Source organism: Macrobrachium nipponense, chromosome 1 (assembly GCF_015104395.2).
Source record: "Macrobrachium nipponense isolate FS-2020 chromosome 1, ASM1510439v2, whole genome shotgun sequence".
Lineage (NCBI taxonomy): Eukaryota > Metazoa > Arthropoda > Malacostraca > Decapoda > Palaemonidae > Macrobrachium > Macrobrachium nipponense.
The window spans coordinates 169,471,786-169,488,852 of NC_087200.1; the positions used below are offsets into that span (position 1 = coordinate 169,471,786).

The window sequence follows — 17,067 nt, forward strand, 5'->3', positions numbered from 1 at the left end:
TAAGTATGTCAGCTCTATTAACTGTACAGAACTTAGTGGCATCATTAAGCTTTTAAAGTCAGAAGTATCCCTTTGTAAATTTAGTATGGAGTTCTTTTCAAACTGTTTTGCCTTATTAACCCTTAAACGCCGAAGCGGTAAAAAAAAAAATGTCTCCCGTGTGCCGGAGACGTTTCAGAGTGAGCGCGGAAGCGGAAAAAATATTTTTTTCAAAAAATCACAGCGCGCTTAGTTTTTAAGATTAAGAGTTCATTTTTGGCTCCTTTTTTTGTCATTGCCTGAAGTTTAGTATGCAACCATCAGAAATGAAAAAAATTATCATTATCATATATAAATAATGCGATATATGATAGCGCAAAAACGAAATTTCATATATAATTGTATTTAAATCGCGCTGTGCGCGAAACGGTTAAAGATAACAAGTTACTTTTTTTTTCGTTGTAATGTACACTAAATTGCGATCATTTTGGTATATAACACATTGTAAAACGATAAAAGCAACACAGAGAAAATATTATCACAAAATAATGCATGAATTTGTAACGCGCGGACGTAAACAAATATTTTTTTCAAAAATTCACCATAAATACAAATATTGTCCTAGAGACTTCCAATTTCTTTCAAAATGAAGACAAATGATTGAATATTACTATACTGTAAGAATATTAGCTTACAAATGCAGTTCTCGACCCTATCTGACGAGTTAAAGTTGACCGAATGTCGAATTTTTTTTATATATATTTTTTTATATGCAATTATTTCGGAAATAAGAAAAGCTACAACTTTCAAATATTTTTCGTTGTATTCTACATAAAATTGCGCACATTTTCATATATAAAACTCTATGAAATGCCTAATATGAAACGGAGCAAATATTCCGAGAATGGGACTTACGCATTTCGGAGATTTGTGGCAGAGAATCCGCGCGCGGAGGGAAGGAAAGTTTTTTTTTTAAATTCACCATAAATTTAAATATTGTGCTAGAGACTTCGAATTTGTTTCACGATGAAGATAAATGATTGAATATTACTAGACTGTAAGAGTTTTATCTTACAATTGCGTTTTTCGACCATTTCGGTAGAGTCAAATTTGACCGAACGTGGTTTTTTTTCTATTTATCGTGATTTATATGCAAATATTTCAAAAATGAGAAAAGCTACAACCTTCAACTATTTTTTGTTGTATTATACATGAAATTGCGCACATTTTCATATATAAAACATTATGTAACGGCTAATTTAAAATGGTGCAAACATTACTACAATCGCACGTATGATTTTTTCGGAAGAGTTACCGCGCGGACGTAAAGAAAATGTAATTTTTTTTTATAAATTCACCATAAATCGAAATATTGTGCTAGAGACTTCCAATTTGTTGCAAAATGAAGGTAAATGCTTGAATATTACTAGAATATAAGCGTTTAGCTTACAATTGCGATTTTTCGACCATTTCGGGTAGGTAGTCAAAGTTGACCGAAGGTTGAAAATTTGTCACTTATCATTTTTTATATGAAAATATTTCAAAATTGATAAAAGCTACAACCATGGGTTGTTTTCAGTTGTATTGTGCATGAAATTTTGCACATTTTCATATATAAAACTTTATGTAACGGCTAATTTAAAATGATGCAAACATTACCACAATCGCATGTATGATTTTTTTCGGAAGAGTTACCGCGCGGACGTAAGGAAAAAGTTTTTTCATAAATTCACCATAAATCGAAATATTGTGCTAGAGACTTCCAATTAGTTTCAAAATTAAGGTAAATGATTGAATATTACTAAAATATAAGAGTTTTAGCTTACAATTGCGTTTTTCGACCATTTCGGTAGAGTCAAAGTTGACCGAAGGTTGAAATTTTGGCACTTATCGTTATTTATATGAAAATATCTCAAAACTGATAAAAGCTACAATCATGAGTATTTTTTTGTTGTATTTTACATAAAAATGCGCACATTTTCATATATAATACTCCATGTAACGGCTAATTTACAATGGTAAAAAAATATGTCAAAGTGACGAAATAATTTCCGAGATGTGTCACAGATACTTTTTAGTGCGGCAAGAAAGAAATTCGCGCTTGCGCGCCTGCGTAACGATTGTAAACAAAACAACACCTTGATCCGTGAACTCCCAGCATCCCCCAAGGTGCGTGATTCAAGAGTTTTCGGCTGGTAGGCCTAAAAGTATTTTTCCGCGAATTTTTAAAAAAACTTTTGTAAGTCGACGTAAAATACGTCCAGTCGGCACCCGAGAGACAAAAAATGTCGACGTAAAATACGTCCAGTCGGCGTTTAAGGGTTAAGAAAAGTTCACATAAGGCTCCCAAATTATAATTTCTCATTTTAATGGTGAATAGGATGCTTTTTAAGTATAAGAGTATCTTTCATAGGAAAAAGCCGCTCTTCTCAATGATTATGATGACCCTCTGGAATGGGTGAATGAGCAGTTGACTGCAATATTTGAAAAGTTGCAAGATAAAGAGGAAATTGGATACCAGCCTGTCCAGGCTTTAGGTCAGTTTAGCAGTAGTTTTATGAAAGTTTTTGTACTTCAGATGACTTTATTGTAATATGAAAGTGAATTCAATTTTTATCATTTAAGGAAAAACTTATATTTCTTAACATTTGATGTTACAGAAGAGTTACTGCAGGATGATGAGGTTGTAATGGGAATGCAAAGGGAAGAGACATTTGTTAATGTACCTCCTCTTAGTGGACCTGAAGCATTTGCAGCTGCCATCAAATCTAATGCTCTTTCTGTTATTGCATTTTATCTTGCATGTAAGTAATTTTGTTTTCATTGCAGTATTTTAAGATATTAATCATTAACAGTTGTCCATTAATCATTAACAGTTGTCATTCTTAGGGATACGGTTTTTAACAGTTCAGTTAAATCAGCTCATCCAGTAAGGAACCTTCCTCCTCAACCTTTGGCCCTGTTTTGTTGTGAGGGGGATTAACCTAAAACCAGAAATTGGGGCCTGATGTCATGTGAATTTTGGTTATTTGAATGGCTTCTTCATTACCTAAAGCCTTAAGTATTGATTCAGCTAATTTTGCTAGAGCCTTTTTTACTACTACTGTAATTTCCTTTTTTTTTCTGCCCTTCCTCTATCTGGCCAGATTTATAGTTGACGGCTCAGGGACTACTTGTTGTAAGTAGTCCCTGAGCAGAGAGACTAGATCTTAAATCTGGTTAAGAGTCATGTTTCTATGATCAGGTTTCAAGTCTCCCTCAATGTGGACAATAAGGGAATACCAAACGTGGGAACTGACTGATCCCCACTTACCCCCTTTCCCTTACTGAACCAAATAGGGTAGGAGGGTGAGATTCCTGTGATGGTGTAAAATATCTCTGGCTTGCTATTTCTGTAAGTATATTTAAGGATAATGTTGATGGAACTTATGATGAAAAGGACATGGCTTTGGAAAATATCAGTATGTTTACACCAACAGCTGAACATGAATATAATCAGACACACTTAAAAATACAGAAAACAGACAAACATTAAAAAATAGTATGGTGACCACATTGGAATCTTATGTTCCCTAGATACATAGCATTTGAAACTTGGACATGTCAACAGTACTAAGTAGTCAAACAAAAAGTATATAGGTTTATGATCTCTTATCTTTAATTCTAAAAAGCAAAAAGTGCTAAAAACTTAAAGTATCCAAACACTGATGGCCCGAGAAGAGTCGTTGTTAGGCTCAAAGGTCTGGATAAACTATCCTTTATAATAATAATAACAAACACTCTTAATGATGATGGTCTTCCTGACAGAAGAATTTTATTACTTTTTAAAGGAAAGATACCCAAATGTGGAAGATGTCAAAAGTGTTTCAAATTCCAAAGAACCCAAGCGAAAAATTAAGAATAGCAAACATAAAATTTAAAAGGTCAAAATATACCAAAAGATGCTAAAATTTAATGTCAAAGTCAGATAATTACACATCTCAAAACCAATACAGTGCAAAAAAATGTAAGTTTGGCCAAATTGAAAATAAATGTCATCACACTGAAAGTAAAGAGTGCCCCTTCTATCTGTACAATTCAGAATTGAAATTTTTAGTAAATAGAAATAGGATGGATATTAGAGAAGCTAAACAAGAGCACAGAGCATGAAGAGTTTGTAGACCTTTCAAATAATTCTAAATACAGGCAGTCTCCAGTTATCGGCGGAGGGGGGTTCTGTTCCCTGGGGTGTGCCGATAAGCGAAAACCACCATTAACCAAAACTCTGTGATTTATGGGGCCATGAAAGGCGCTTATGGCGCTGATAACCGGAACTTGGCCCATTATGGCACAATAAACCACCAATTTTATGGAGCTAGACAAGCAGCATAAAACTGGATCGCTGATAACCAGAGACTGCCTATACAAGGCAGCCATCAAAGGTAAAATCCCTCCAAAATCTGTGTAGGTATGTAAACATATAATTAAGTTTTAGATATAAAACCACCTTCAAATAAAGACCTTGTACAGAGTATTTTAAGTCAAATTTGAAAATTGTTAGAATCAATATGTTAACACCAAATAAATATGAAATATTAAACAATTTAGTTGAAGATAAGGAAACAGAAAATTGTGAGAATTACTCTCCCCTCCTTCAAAAAATATAATAAGCAAAGAATAAAAATGAAATGCAAGTAATGGAAAAACAAAATTCAAGCATGAAAAATTATGAACATGAAAATACAGTATAACTTTCCCAGTATATTCAAGAATGAAGATCTTCACAAAAATTATAAGATATATTAAGAAAATTGTAAATTTGCTTACAGAAACAAAAAATGAAACGGCCATTCAAGTGCATGATATTGTAAATGCTGCCATGATTGTTTTATGAAAGAATGTAGTACTATAAATAAACCAGTAAATGAAGGAACCTTAATGAATTCAAATAGATCATTTGTAGCCAACACAAATATAGAGTATTTCTAGACTTGAACTACACTCCACAAATTGCATGTGTGTGTGGATCACCTGCTTTATTACAAGAAATACTAGCTTCTTGCACATTTTTAAATAAATAAAACGCTAAAGATATCAGCAGATATGTTAACTCAGTAACTTGTAATCTTGAGGATGAATAGAATGAAATTTACAATTGATTAAATACCAAGTTCTTGAATATAGTTCTTGAAGAAATTAAGGGCTTTCTTTTAATATCTTCAATAATTATATGAATATAAGTGGCCTTAAAGGGAGATTATGTTACATAGAAATCCAGAGACTTTAAAAGAATAGGAACCTATGTGTATCTGGGTACAATACTAGGTGCTCATGTTCTTACAATTAATAAATATAAATTAACCTGTCATCAAACCTGGGAGATAGGAGACTTGGCACAACTATTTATGTACTACATTTAACCCTTTAATGCCGATTGGACGTATTAAACGTTGACATAAATTGTCTGTCGGGTGCCGATTGGACGGATGGTACGTCGATAAAAAAAGTTTTTTTTAAAATTCGCGGAAAAATACTTTTTGGACTACCAGGTGAAAACTTTTGAATCATGCGCCTTGGGGGATGCTGGGAGCTCACGGATCAAGGCCTTGTTTTGTTTACAATTGCTACGCAGGCACGCAAGCGCGAATTTCTTTCTTATCGCACTAAAAAGTATCAGTGACACATCTCAGAAATTATTTCGTCACTTTGACATAATTTTTGCACCATTTTAAATTAGCCGTTACATGGAGTATTATATATGACAATGTGCGCTAAATTTCAACCTTTGGTCAACTTTGACTCTACGGAAATGGTAGAAAAACGCAACTGTAAGCTAAAACTCTTATATTCTAGTAATATTCAATTATTTACCTTCATTTTGCAACAAATTGGAAGTCTCTAGCACAATATTTCGATTTATGGTGAATTTATGAAAAAACTTTTTCCTTACGTCCGCTCGGTAACTCTTCCGAAAAAATCATAAATTTATTTGTGCGATTGTCGTAATGTTTGCACCATTTTAAATTAGCCATTACATAAAGTTTTATCTATGGAAATGTGCACAATTTCATGCACAATACAACTAAAAACAACCCATGGTTGTAGCTTTTATCAGTTTTGAAATATTTTCATATAAATAATGATAAGTGCCAAAATTTCAACCTTCGGTCAACTTTGACTCTACCGAAATGGTCGAAAAACGCAATTGTAAGCTAAAACTCTTATATTCTAGTAATATTCAATCATTTACCTTCATTTTGTAACAAATTGGAAGTCTCTAGCACAATATTTTGATTTATGGTGAATTTATGAAAAAAAAAAAATTTTCCCTGCGTCCGCGCGGTAACTCTTCCGAAAAAAAACTGAAATTTTTTCGTCCGATTGTCGTAATGTTTGCACCATTTTAAATTAGCTGTTACATAAAGTTTTATATATGAAAATGTGTGCAATTTCATGTAGAATACAACCTAAAATGATTGAAGGTTGTAGCATTTCTCATTTTTGAAATATTTGCATATGAATCACGATAAATAGAAAAAAAACCACGTTCGGTCAATTTTGACTCTATCGAAATGGTTGAAAAACGCAATTGTAAGCTAAAACTCTTACAGTCTAGTAATATTCAGTCATTTATCTTCATTTTGAAACAAATTCGAAGTCTCTAGCACAATATTTAGATTTATGGTGAATTTAAAAAAAAAACTTTCCTTCCCTCCGCCCGCGGATTCTCCGCTGCAAATCTCCGAAATGCGTACGTCGCATTCTCGTAATATTTGCTCTGTTTCATATTAGGCATATCATAGAGTTTTATATATGAAAATGTGTGCAATTTCATGTAGAATACAACAAAAAATATTTGAAGGTTGTAGCTTTTCTCATTTTTTAAATATTTGCATATAGAAAAAATATATAAAAAAATTCGACATTTGGTCAACTTTAACTTGTCCAAAATGGTAAAAAAACTCCAATTGTAAGCTAAAACTCTTAAAATATAGTAATATCCAATCATTTATCTTCATTTTGAAACAAATTGGAAGTCTCTAGAACAATATTTAGATTTATGGTGAATTTTTGAAAAAAAAAAAAAAAATTTACGTCCGCGCGTTACGAATTCATGCATCATTTTGTGATAATATTTTCTCTGTGTTGCTTTGATCGTTTTACAATGTGTTATATACCAAAATGATTGCAATTTAGTGTACAATATAAATGAAAAAAAATTAACTCGTTAGCTTTAACCGTTTTGCTCACAGCACGATTTGAATACAATTATATATGAAATGTTGTTTTCGTGCTATCATATATCGCATTATTTATATATGATAATGATATTTTTTTCATTTCTGATGGTTGCATACTAAAGTTCAGGCAATGACAAAAAAAGGAGACAAAAATGAACTCTTAATCTTGAAAACTAAGCGCGCTGTGATTTTTTGAAAAAAATATTTTTTCCTCTTCGGCGTTCACTCCGAGACCCCCTCGGCATACGGGAGACGATTTTTATTATACCCCTTCGGCGTTAAAGGGTTAATGAAATAACATTTGACAATATATTTTAATCAGTTGTTCTTATCTTCAGGTATCTACAATTAAATCATAACTAGTTGACAATTAAATCATAACCTTTGTCATTTTAGTAATCAGTAAAATCAATATTGTAATTTCTGGGCTCAGTTCGTGTCGCTGCGTGAAATAATCCTTTAGTTCATTATTTCTAAGGTAAATGAGCTAACAAATACCAGAGAAAAAATAAACCAAAAAGATGTCAGTATAACTGACTCGCTCACCCAAATAAAAGAAGGGTGTCGGTATGGTAACTGGGACGAGTGAGACCACTACCACGAACTTCTTACCATTTAGAATTCTCCCACACCAAAATCCCCAAGTGAGAGAGCCGACCCACAGGTCGAGGCGGCAACTACTACCACTACACCCCACGCCACGCCAACTGCCGCACCTCTGGTGGCCATCCTTTCAGTTAGCGGACTAGGAGCCACACGTGTTTTGCTTTTGCTCTGTGTTTTCGTGGATTATCCCTATTATTCTTCAAGATGGAACGTGCAGCTATTGCAGCAGCTAAGTTAAGTGCCCTGAAAAGGTTTGGATTTAGTTTGTTCCAGCCGGAAACTTGTTTTTACCGTTTTTTAGGTGCGAATACAGGTTACCGGTCTGGCGCATGGTGTTCCCTCGCCTCGTGTTCGGTTAGGTTCGAGGTCTCCCATACCTTGGAACCTTTCCTTTCACTTAATTCACGTGTTACTCTAGTCCTTTTTATTTACATACATTGTTTATTATACTATTTACATCGTTTAGGGGATTTAGCCTACCCCTGGTGTTAGTTCATGCATGCATGTCTCTCTACCTAAGTGTAGGCATCTGAGTGTTTTCCTTTGTCCAGACCCTGGCTATTGCTCTCCTTATCGGCTTAGGCTAGCTCTGAGTGGTAGACTTTTTCTTCGGATTCAGTCGTTCACTCCTGGACTTCCTTTCTCTTTCACTCATTATTTTTTCCCCTATTTTCATTATTATTACCGTTATTATTATTATTTTACCGATGTAATAGTCTTTGCTTGATTATGGTTAGCTTTGGGCGTCCAGCATTATTATAGCCTGGGTCTCTAGTGGTCCTGTTTTCTTGGTCCACCGAAGATTCTGTTCTTAGCAGTTTTGTTGCATCATCTCTTTAACAGTTTTGTTGCATCCTTATACAGTTTTGCTGCTCCATTCTGGTCAGTTTGGTTGCATGAGACCCTTGCGTTTTATACCGACGAGGTCGGTTGTGTTGTGTTATTGTACCTTGGTCCACTCTCGATCGCGGTACCGCTGGACGCCCGTCCCCAGTCGCCTTTCCTCCCCCTTCTTCTCTCGCCATAGAGTAGAAGGGAGGGGGGATCTGTCCTTGCTCGCTCCACCCGGGCCCGGCTCCCTCTCTCCCCACGCGGAGGGAGTAGGGGAGCCTGGACAGGCCATTAGACTGGGGGGGACCTCGTTCTCCCTTGCGCTCGGGGGTGCTCCGGTGTGGTTGGGGTTGGGGGGTTGGCCTCCCCCCTCTCCGGTTGCGCTGGCGCTCCCCGGAGTACACGGGATCTGATTTCTTCCCTCCTCGTTTTACCTCCCCACGACGGACGGATCTCTGGCTCTTCTACCCCGGCGTCCCATTGGTTAGTGGGGAGGGTGGTAGGCTCCGCCAACCACCGGAGCGGATATGATTTCAGTAGGTTCTTTAGCTATCCGTTGTTCCCTCGTCTCCGGCGTTTACCCCTAGGGGCATTCTTCCGGTAGCGTAGGACAGCTTCGCGCTTTGGAGTCGATCTCCGGTGTATCATTCTCGCTATGCTTAAGTTTAGTTTAAGTGATTTAGCTTAAGCTTGGGTTCCCTCCCCTGTCCTCCGTTGGAAACTTCCTTATAGTTATATTTTATTATATATCTATATATGTTTACCTCTGGTTTATGGAATTTCCTCCTCCGGTGTACACCAGAGTAATTGTGTCTCACCTGTTTAACCCAAAGGATTTCAGGGGAGGGATTATGCCCGTTTTTTCATCTAACTCCGGCATGCAGCGGAGTACTAGAGTAGCCTTGTGATTGTAAATCTGATACTCATGTATCTTTCCACTTACAGGCTACCAACTGCCAGCATCCCGGCTGTAACGCCGTGCTACAAGACCCCTGCGGGCATGAGGTCTGCAGGACGCATGCTCCCTGTTCTACCAGTCACGGGAATCTTCAGGTCTGGTTTCACGAAGCTTGCTCTATATGTTATGAGCTTGTAAACCAGTTCTTGGAGGGAGTAAGTACTTCTGGTCATCAGCACGTTCATGCAATATGAGTTCTAATATATAATTAAGCTTAAGCTCATCTTAGTCTAGTGGTTAAGGATCACCTTTAGACTTAAGTGTTAATAATGGCCCTCTCTTTCAGGCTGCCGCAGTCAAGGACGTGGCTTTGGCGACCCTGAAAGCCTGGGTCAGCGGATATGGTAAAAACGCCGCCAAAGGACAGCCCTACATCCTGGAGAAGAGGATGGCTGTCCTGTTGTTCACCGGAGGAAAGTCGACGGGGTACGTCGACCCTGCTGCGGCGGCTCCGACGATCGCCGCGATCTAGGAGCAGATGGAGCAAGCCCTTAAGGAAGTACCAGGCCAGGACATCGTGGCGGAGGTCGCCACTCTTGACATCAACATAGAGCCTATGACGGTAGGAGTAGATTATTTGTTGGTTGAGGTAGGTACGTTGGACACTCAAGGGCTTCCCTTGAGTGCATCTGGATCTTTATCTCCTGTCCCTTCTTCTTCTTCCTTTCAGGGCTTTACGGGCGCTGAGCTCCCGTATAGTGCACCCGCTGCTTCTGTGGTCCCCAAGGTGAAGGGTCACAGGGAGCAGACTCTTAAGAAGACGTTGTCTAAAAAGACTTCTTCGTCTTCTTCGGCTCGTAAGTCTCCGGCTTCTTACCCCGGAGCAGAGAAAGTGAAAGCCTCCTCTTCATTAGCTTCACTCCCGAAAGGGTCGAGGAGCAAGTCCTCCAGGGAGAGGTCCCGCACTCCGGCGGAGTCAGTGATTTCCCCTTCTGCCAGAGCCCTCCCGGCGACCTCGTGAGGCTCTGTGCCTCCGAGCGGTTTTGATCCTGCTGTTTTTTCCACCGGAATGATGCAGCAGGTGGGAGACTTGGTAGGTTCCTTGAGATCAAGCATGGAACAAATGTTTACCCAGCTTTCGGACAGAATGTCCACCCAAGAGAACCTCCTCTCTGGCTTTAACCAAGCTCCTCAGGCTACTTCTCCGACAGTTGGTGCCGGTCATGTTCAACTCCCGGCATATGACACTCTCCCAGCATTCTCCATGAGTAACCCTTGGAGAGTAGCGGCTTTCGCCCCTTTCAAGGATGGCCTTATCTCCATCCCGGAGTGTGGAACTCGAAGGATTGAAGACTTCGAGTTCCACCCCGCAAATCTACAGCCTCCTTTCATGGGGTATGCCAGGCTGACGGAGGCAGCACTGAATAGGGAGGACAAGATCCCGAGGGAGACAGTCCTATATAGCAGGGATCACGCGCAGAGGGAATGGCTTCACTGCTTAGAAGACTGGGATTGCATTAATACCAGGCTTCAAGCTTTCAAGAGCCCTTTCACAATCTTCACGATGGAAGAGGAAGCACCACTTCCCTTCCTGACGAAGATAGCTGATGTCACCATCCAGGCAGGCTTGAAAGGTGAACCATTGCCTCAGCTAAGAGAAGCAGACCCCACATCTCCTCTTCTCCCTTCGTTTGGCGATATGTGGGAGGACTTGCCAGCCACCTTTACGGTGGGCAAGTTTAAACCGGACTGTGCCATGGACCAGTTCGGCGAGAAACTTCCCAGGCCTCCGGACAACCTCATCCAAGCGAAGTTCGAGGCAAGGTCCAGGTTGGCAAGGACCTTGAACACAATGGTCATGACGGAAGTAGCGGCCCTCTCCTATGCGTCCGAGCCGCTCTTCAAACTGTTGGCAAAGTCGCAGACTCATACAGTCCAATCGGACTTGTATGAGTTTGTGGTGGCAAGAGTCAACTGCCGGAAACATGTCCTCCAGGAAGCAACTATTAGGCACGAGCCAAATAAGTTGCTTTCCTCCAACATTTGGGGGGCGGACCTCTTCCCGGAGTTGGCGGTTAAAGAGGTCCAGAACGAAGCAACGAGACTCAGAGATCGTTGGGGCCTCTCTGCAAAAAGGAAGCAGGACAGTTCTTCTTCAGGGAAGAAACTGAAGAAGATGAAGAGGTTTCAACCATACCAAAAGAAACCTCAGCACTTTGTCCAGACAGTCTCGGCAGTCCCGGTCACCCAACCAGGACAACCCGCTGCAACGAAAGGCCAGACTCAGCCTATCCTCTTGATCTCACCTCAGGCACAACCTTCCACCTCTTACGCTGTTTCCCCAGCGTTCAACTCGGTGTATGAAGGCCAGGCCTTTCAACACTTTAACCAGTTTGCCAGGGGAAGCAGGGCCAGAGGTGCTTCTCGCCAAAGAGGAGCAGGCAGAGTCATTAATAGAGGCAAACACTTCCGTGGCGGACGTGGAGCTCACCCCGCACAGCAACAGTGAGATCTCCAAGGTAGGAGGGAGGCTGTACCTCTTCTGGCACCGGTGGGGGTTCAGCAAATGGGCACAAAGTATTGTGTCAAAGGGTCTGGGTTGGAGCTGGATCGAAGGCCCCCCTCCACCCAAACCATTCCTTCAACTTCCATTGAAGGAATTGACAGATTATGCAGAGGAACTCCTTCAGAAAGGAGCAATATCGAGAGTCAAGCATTTAAAGTTTCAAGGTCGCTTGTTCAGCGTGCCAAAGAAAGGTTCATTAAAAAGAAGAGTAATCTTAGACTTGTCCCAGTTAAACTTATCTATTCGCTGCGACAAGTTCAAAATGCTGACCATCTCGCAGGTACGGACCTTACTTCCCCGTGGGGCCGTCACCACCTCTATCGATCTTACAGACGCATACTATCATATCCCAATTGCGAGACACTTTCGCCCTTACCTAGGCTTCAAACTAGGAGACCAGGCATTCTCGTTCAAGGTGATGCCCTTCGGACTAAACGTAGCTCCCAGGGTATTCACCAAAATAGCGGAAGTAGTTGTTCAACAACTAAGGTCGCAAGGGATAATGGTAGTAGCGTACCTCGACGATTGGCTGATCTGGGCGTCAACCGTCGAGGAATGCCGCAAAGCCACAAAGAAAGTGATTCAATTCCTGGAATACCTGGGGTTCCAAGTAAACAGGGAAAAGTCAAGACTCACTCCAGCATTCAATGGGACTTAGCCTCTCACAATCTGTCAATTCCGGTAGCCAAGAGGAAGGAAATAGCGAAGTCAGTAAAGCAATTTCTAAAGTACAAATATGCTTCAAGGAGAAACCAGGAAAGGATCCTAGGTTCTCTCCAGTTTGCTTCAGTGACAAACGTCTTGATGAAAGCAAAACTGAAAGACATAAACCGGATTTGGCGCTCAAGGGCAAATGTCAAATCCCGGGACAAGTTGTCAGCAATCCCACAAATTCTTCGCAACCGTCTGCGTCCATGGACACAGTCGAAGAATCTGTCCATGTCGGTGCCTCTTCAATACCCTCCTCCGGTGTTAACTATCCACACAGACGCTTCACTAAGCGGCTGGGGAGGGTACTCTCCGTTCAGAAAAGTTCAAGGAACTTGGTCACCGCAGTTCCGCCAGCTTCACATAAATGTATTGGAAGCCATGGCAGTATTTCTTACCCTGAAGAGGCTCCTTCCACCAAAGAACTCTCACGTAAAATTGGTTCTGGACAGCGCAGTAGTAGTTCACTGCATCAACAGGGGAGGATCCAAATCAAGGCATCTGAACCATGTCATGATAGCCATCTTTTCCCTAGCGGACAAGTACAAATGGCATCTTTCCTCCACCCACCTAGCGGGAGTAAGGAATGTGATAGCAGACGCTCTATCCCGGTCAGTTCCCTTGGAGTCAGAATGGTCCCTAGACAACAGTTCGTTCCTGTGGATATGCCGGAGTGTTCCAGGTCTCCAAGTAGATCTTTTTGCCTCTTAAGCGAACCACAAGCTTCCATGCTATGTGGCTCCCAACCTGGACCCTCTGGCATATGCCACAGACGCTCTGTCCATAGACTGGAACCGATGGAAGAAGATTTACATCTTTCCTCCAGTGAATCTTCTTCTGAAAGTTCTGAACAAACTCAGGCCTTTCAAGGGACAAGTGGCCCTAGTAGCCCCAAACTGGCCGAAGAGCAACTGGTACCCTCTGCTTCTGGAATTGGGTCTTCGCCCTCAACGGATTCCCAATCCCAGACTCTCTCAGTCAGTACAAATGAGGACTGTGTTCGCTTCCTCAGGAATTCTCAAAACCCTAACTTTATGGACTTCATGAAGTTTGCGGCTAAAAAAGATGCAGATATAGATCCCCAGAATATCCTTTTCCTGGAATCAGATAAAAGGGATTCAACTCTGAGACAGTATGATGCTGCAGTCAAGAAGTTGGCATCTTTCCTGAAGGAATCAAACATCAAAACCATGACTATTAATTCAGCTATATCCTTTTTTAGGTCTTTGTTTGAAAAAGGGCTAGCAGCTAGCACTATTACTACTAACAAGTCAGCCTTGAAGAAGATCTTCCAGCTGGGTTTTAATATAGACTTAACAGATTCTTACTTTACGTCTATTCCCAAGGCTTGTGCTAGACTTAGACCTTCCGTAAGGCCTACTTCAGTGTCATGGTTTCTAAATGACGTCCTCAGACTGGCTTCAGACTCTGACAACTCTACATGTACTTTCATAATGCTTTTAAGAAAGACGCTATTCTTGCTAAGTCTGGCTTCAGGAGCTAGGATTTCAGAACTGTCGGCTCTATCCAGAGATGCGGGGCATATAGAATTCCTCCCTTCAGGAGAAGTTCTACTCTCCCCGGATCGCAGCTTTTTAGCTAAAAATGAGGATCCTTGGAAAGTCATCCCTCTCGCACAAGACCCTTCTCTTTGTCCAGCGATGACCTTGCGAGCCTTTCTGTCTAGGACATGCTCTTCTTCTTCGGGTCCCCTCTTTAGGAGAGAAAAAGGTGGCACTTTATCGACTAAAGGTATAAGACAACAGATCCTCTATTTTATTAAACAAGCAAACCCTGAATCATTCCCTAAAGCCCACGATGTCAGGGCAGTAGCCACCTCCATTAACTATTTCCAACACATGAACTTTGATGACTTGAAAAAGTATACTGGATGGAAATCACCGACAGTTTTTAAGTGTCGCTATTTAAAGTCCTTGGAATCCTTAAAATTTCCAGCAGTGGCAGCGGGGAACGTAGTTTCCCCTGACATTGCTCAGTAGTTGTAGTTGAAGATCCAGATCTCCTTTCTACCTGCCTCAATTAACATTTCATCTAACCTGCCGTTATGCTCTACACTTCGCCTTTTAGCCTTAGCTGCTTATAATTATGGATTAGTGGCATGTCCCTTATTTTTTTGCTAGGGACACCCACAATAATTTGTATCTTATGAAATTTCTTGAGTGTGGTTCCCTTATTTTAATGCTAGGGCTCCACACTCCTACCTTGTATATATTCTATAAAGATTTGTATTGTTATGAATTACTAATTCTTAGATAATAAATGATTATTTACTTGTGTAATTTCATAACTCTTTGTCAGAGAATAAGTTGAAATATGTTTGGTTTTAAGTTTTTTTGTACATATTTCTAGTAAGTCCTATTTGGTTTTATTATTCTATGTGTATACCTTATTCTCTAATTATATTATTGTAGATTACTTTTAGTTTTATTGAGACCCTTTCATTTCTTTCAATCTTGTGCTATTTCTCTGGTACTATATCACGCAGCGACACAAACTGAGCCCAGAAAAAGGATTTTGACGTAGGAAAAATCTATTTCTGGGCGATTGGTTTGTGTCGCCCAGTGAAATCCCACCCTGCCCTGGCCCTGTCGCCCAAGATTGCCTGCTAACTTCAGGATGGCCACCAGAGGCGCGGCAGTCGGCGTGGCGTGGGGTGTAGGCGTAGTAGTTGCCGCCTCGACCTGTGGGTCGGCTCTCTCACTTGGGGATTTTGGTGTGGGAGAATTCTAAATGGTAAGAAGTTCGTGGTAGTGGTCTCACTCGCCCCAGTTACCATACCGACACCCTTCTTTTATTTGGGTGAGCGAGTCAGTTATACTGACACCTTTTTGATTTATTTTTTCTCTGGTATTTGTTAGCTCATTTACCTTAGAAATAATGAACTAAAGGATTATTTCACTGGGTGACACGAACCAATCGCCCAGAAATAGATTTTTCCTACGTCAAAATCCTTTTTTAATCTGTTGTCAAATCTTTTCAACAAATTTCTAATTATCTATTGGTGGTAAATTATTTTAATGCTTATTATGAAAAATATTATCAGTCAGTTACTTTGAAATTCAAAGAAGGTTAGAACACCTCAGAAAAAGTTTTGATTAAGGGTTGGTTGATAGAAACATACAGTGGAACCTTGGTTTTCATACACCTCTCATTTCGTACTACAGTAGGGCTTCGATAATCGTCGGTGATTAAGGCCCAGAACCTTCTGCGATAAGTAAATACCCACATTTTCCTGGCACCCCCTCAAAAATTGCTTAAAACTGCCTACTTTAATAGTTAACCCACCCAAGACCCATTATTCCAATGTTTGTTCATGAAACTTACCTGTCAGATATATATATAGCTGTATTTTGCCGCTGGGAGGTGGGTATCAGGAACCATTCCCATTTTCTATTCATAATTTTTCTGTCGCCGGTGCTGAAAACACCTGTTTTCAGTACCTACGGCTTAGGATTTTGGAAACTTCATTGCCGCTAAGTATCCTAATTGTCTTTTAATTTATTTACTTGGATTTTGTGGCTAGGCATATGCTATCTTAAATTGATTTGAATTTGATTCATTTTTGCATAAGATATCTGAATCTAGTTAGGCTAGTTTCAGAGGGTGTTGTCTGCAAAGTTAGGGTGTGGCTACCGAAAGCTTCGGTAGATCCGCACTTGGTATGCACGAGGGGTATGGGTCTTGCTTCTTTCTTGAGATTTGTCATGTAAGGAGTGTGAGACTTTGTCTAATTCCGTAAGGAAGACGTATGATTCGTATGTACGCAATTAATCAGTAAACATGTCTAATTCCGTAAGGAAAAAGTATGATTCGTATGTACGCAATTAATCAGTAAACAAAAGTGAATCTGCTAACCTTCCTGTAGACTTTATTTTGCCTAACCCTATAGTATGGCCTACGGGTTATGAATATGTCTGCGAGAGGTGATCGCTCTCCTTCATTGTTGTGAAGAGTGCTACTTCTGTTATTGTTACTCCTAACCCTGAAGTGTTGCCTTCGGGCCCTAAAACAGTGTCTGTAGAGGTTATTGCCCTTTCTCTTATACTCTTTCGATTCGTAACTTAGAATCGAAAGTGCTTGCTTTAGAGAGCAATAGTGAAGTGGCTAAGTGCAGTGACAGTGCCCCTTGTGTAGTGGAGGGTGCGTCAGATCGGCCTTATTTCGCCTCTAGGCCGGGACCTCTGCTTGACTCCCAGGACCCGGGGAGAGAGCATGTCGAAAGCCGAAGGAGGGTTACG

The 17,067-nt window shown here is 40.4% G+C and overlaps 1 protein-coding gene across 3 annotated transcripts in view; it reads left to right on the plus strand.

The window, feature by feature from the left end:
- Nucleotides 1-17,067, plus strand: part of LOC135219814 (thioredoxin domain-containing protein 16-like) — a 439,137-nt gene that overhangs the window by 218,800 nt on the left and 203,270 nt on the right. For all 3 annotated transcript variants that reach the window (XM_064256898.1, XM_064256899.1, XM_064256900.1), the window contains exons 11-12: nucleotides 2,393-2,516; nucleotides 2,640-2,783. In XM_064256898.1, coding sequence (XP_064112968.1) covers nucleotides 2,393-2,516; nucleotides 2,640-2,783 — 268 coding nt within the window. The remainder of the gene's footprint in view (nucleotides 1-2,392; nucleotides 2,517-2,639; nucleotides 2,784-17,067) is intronic.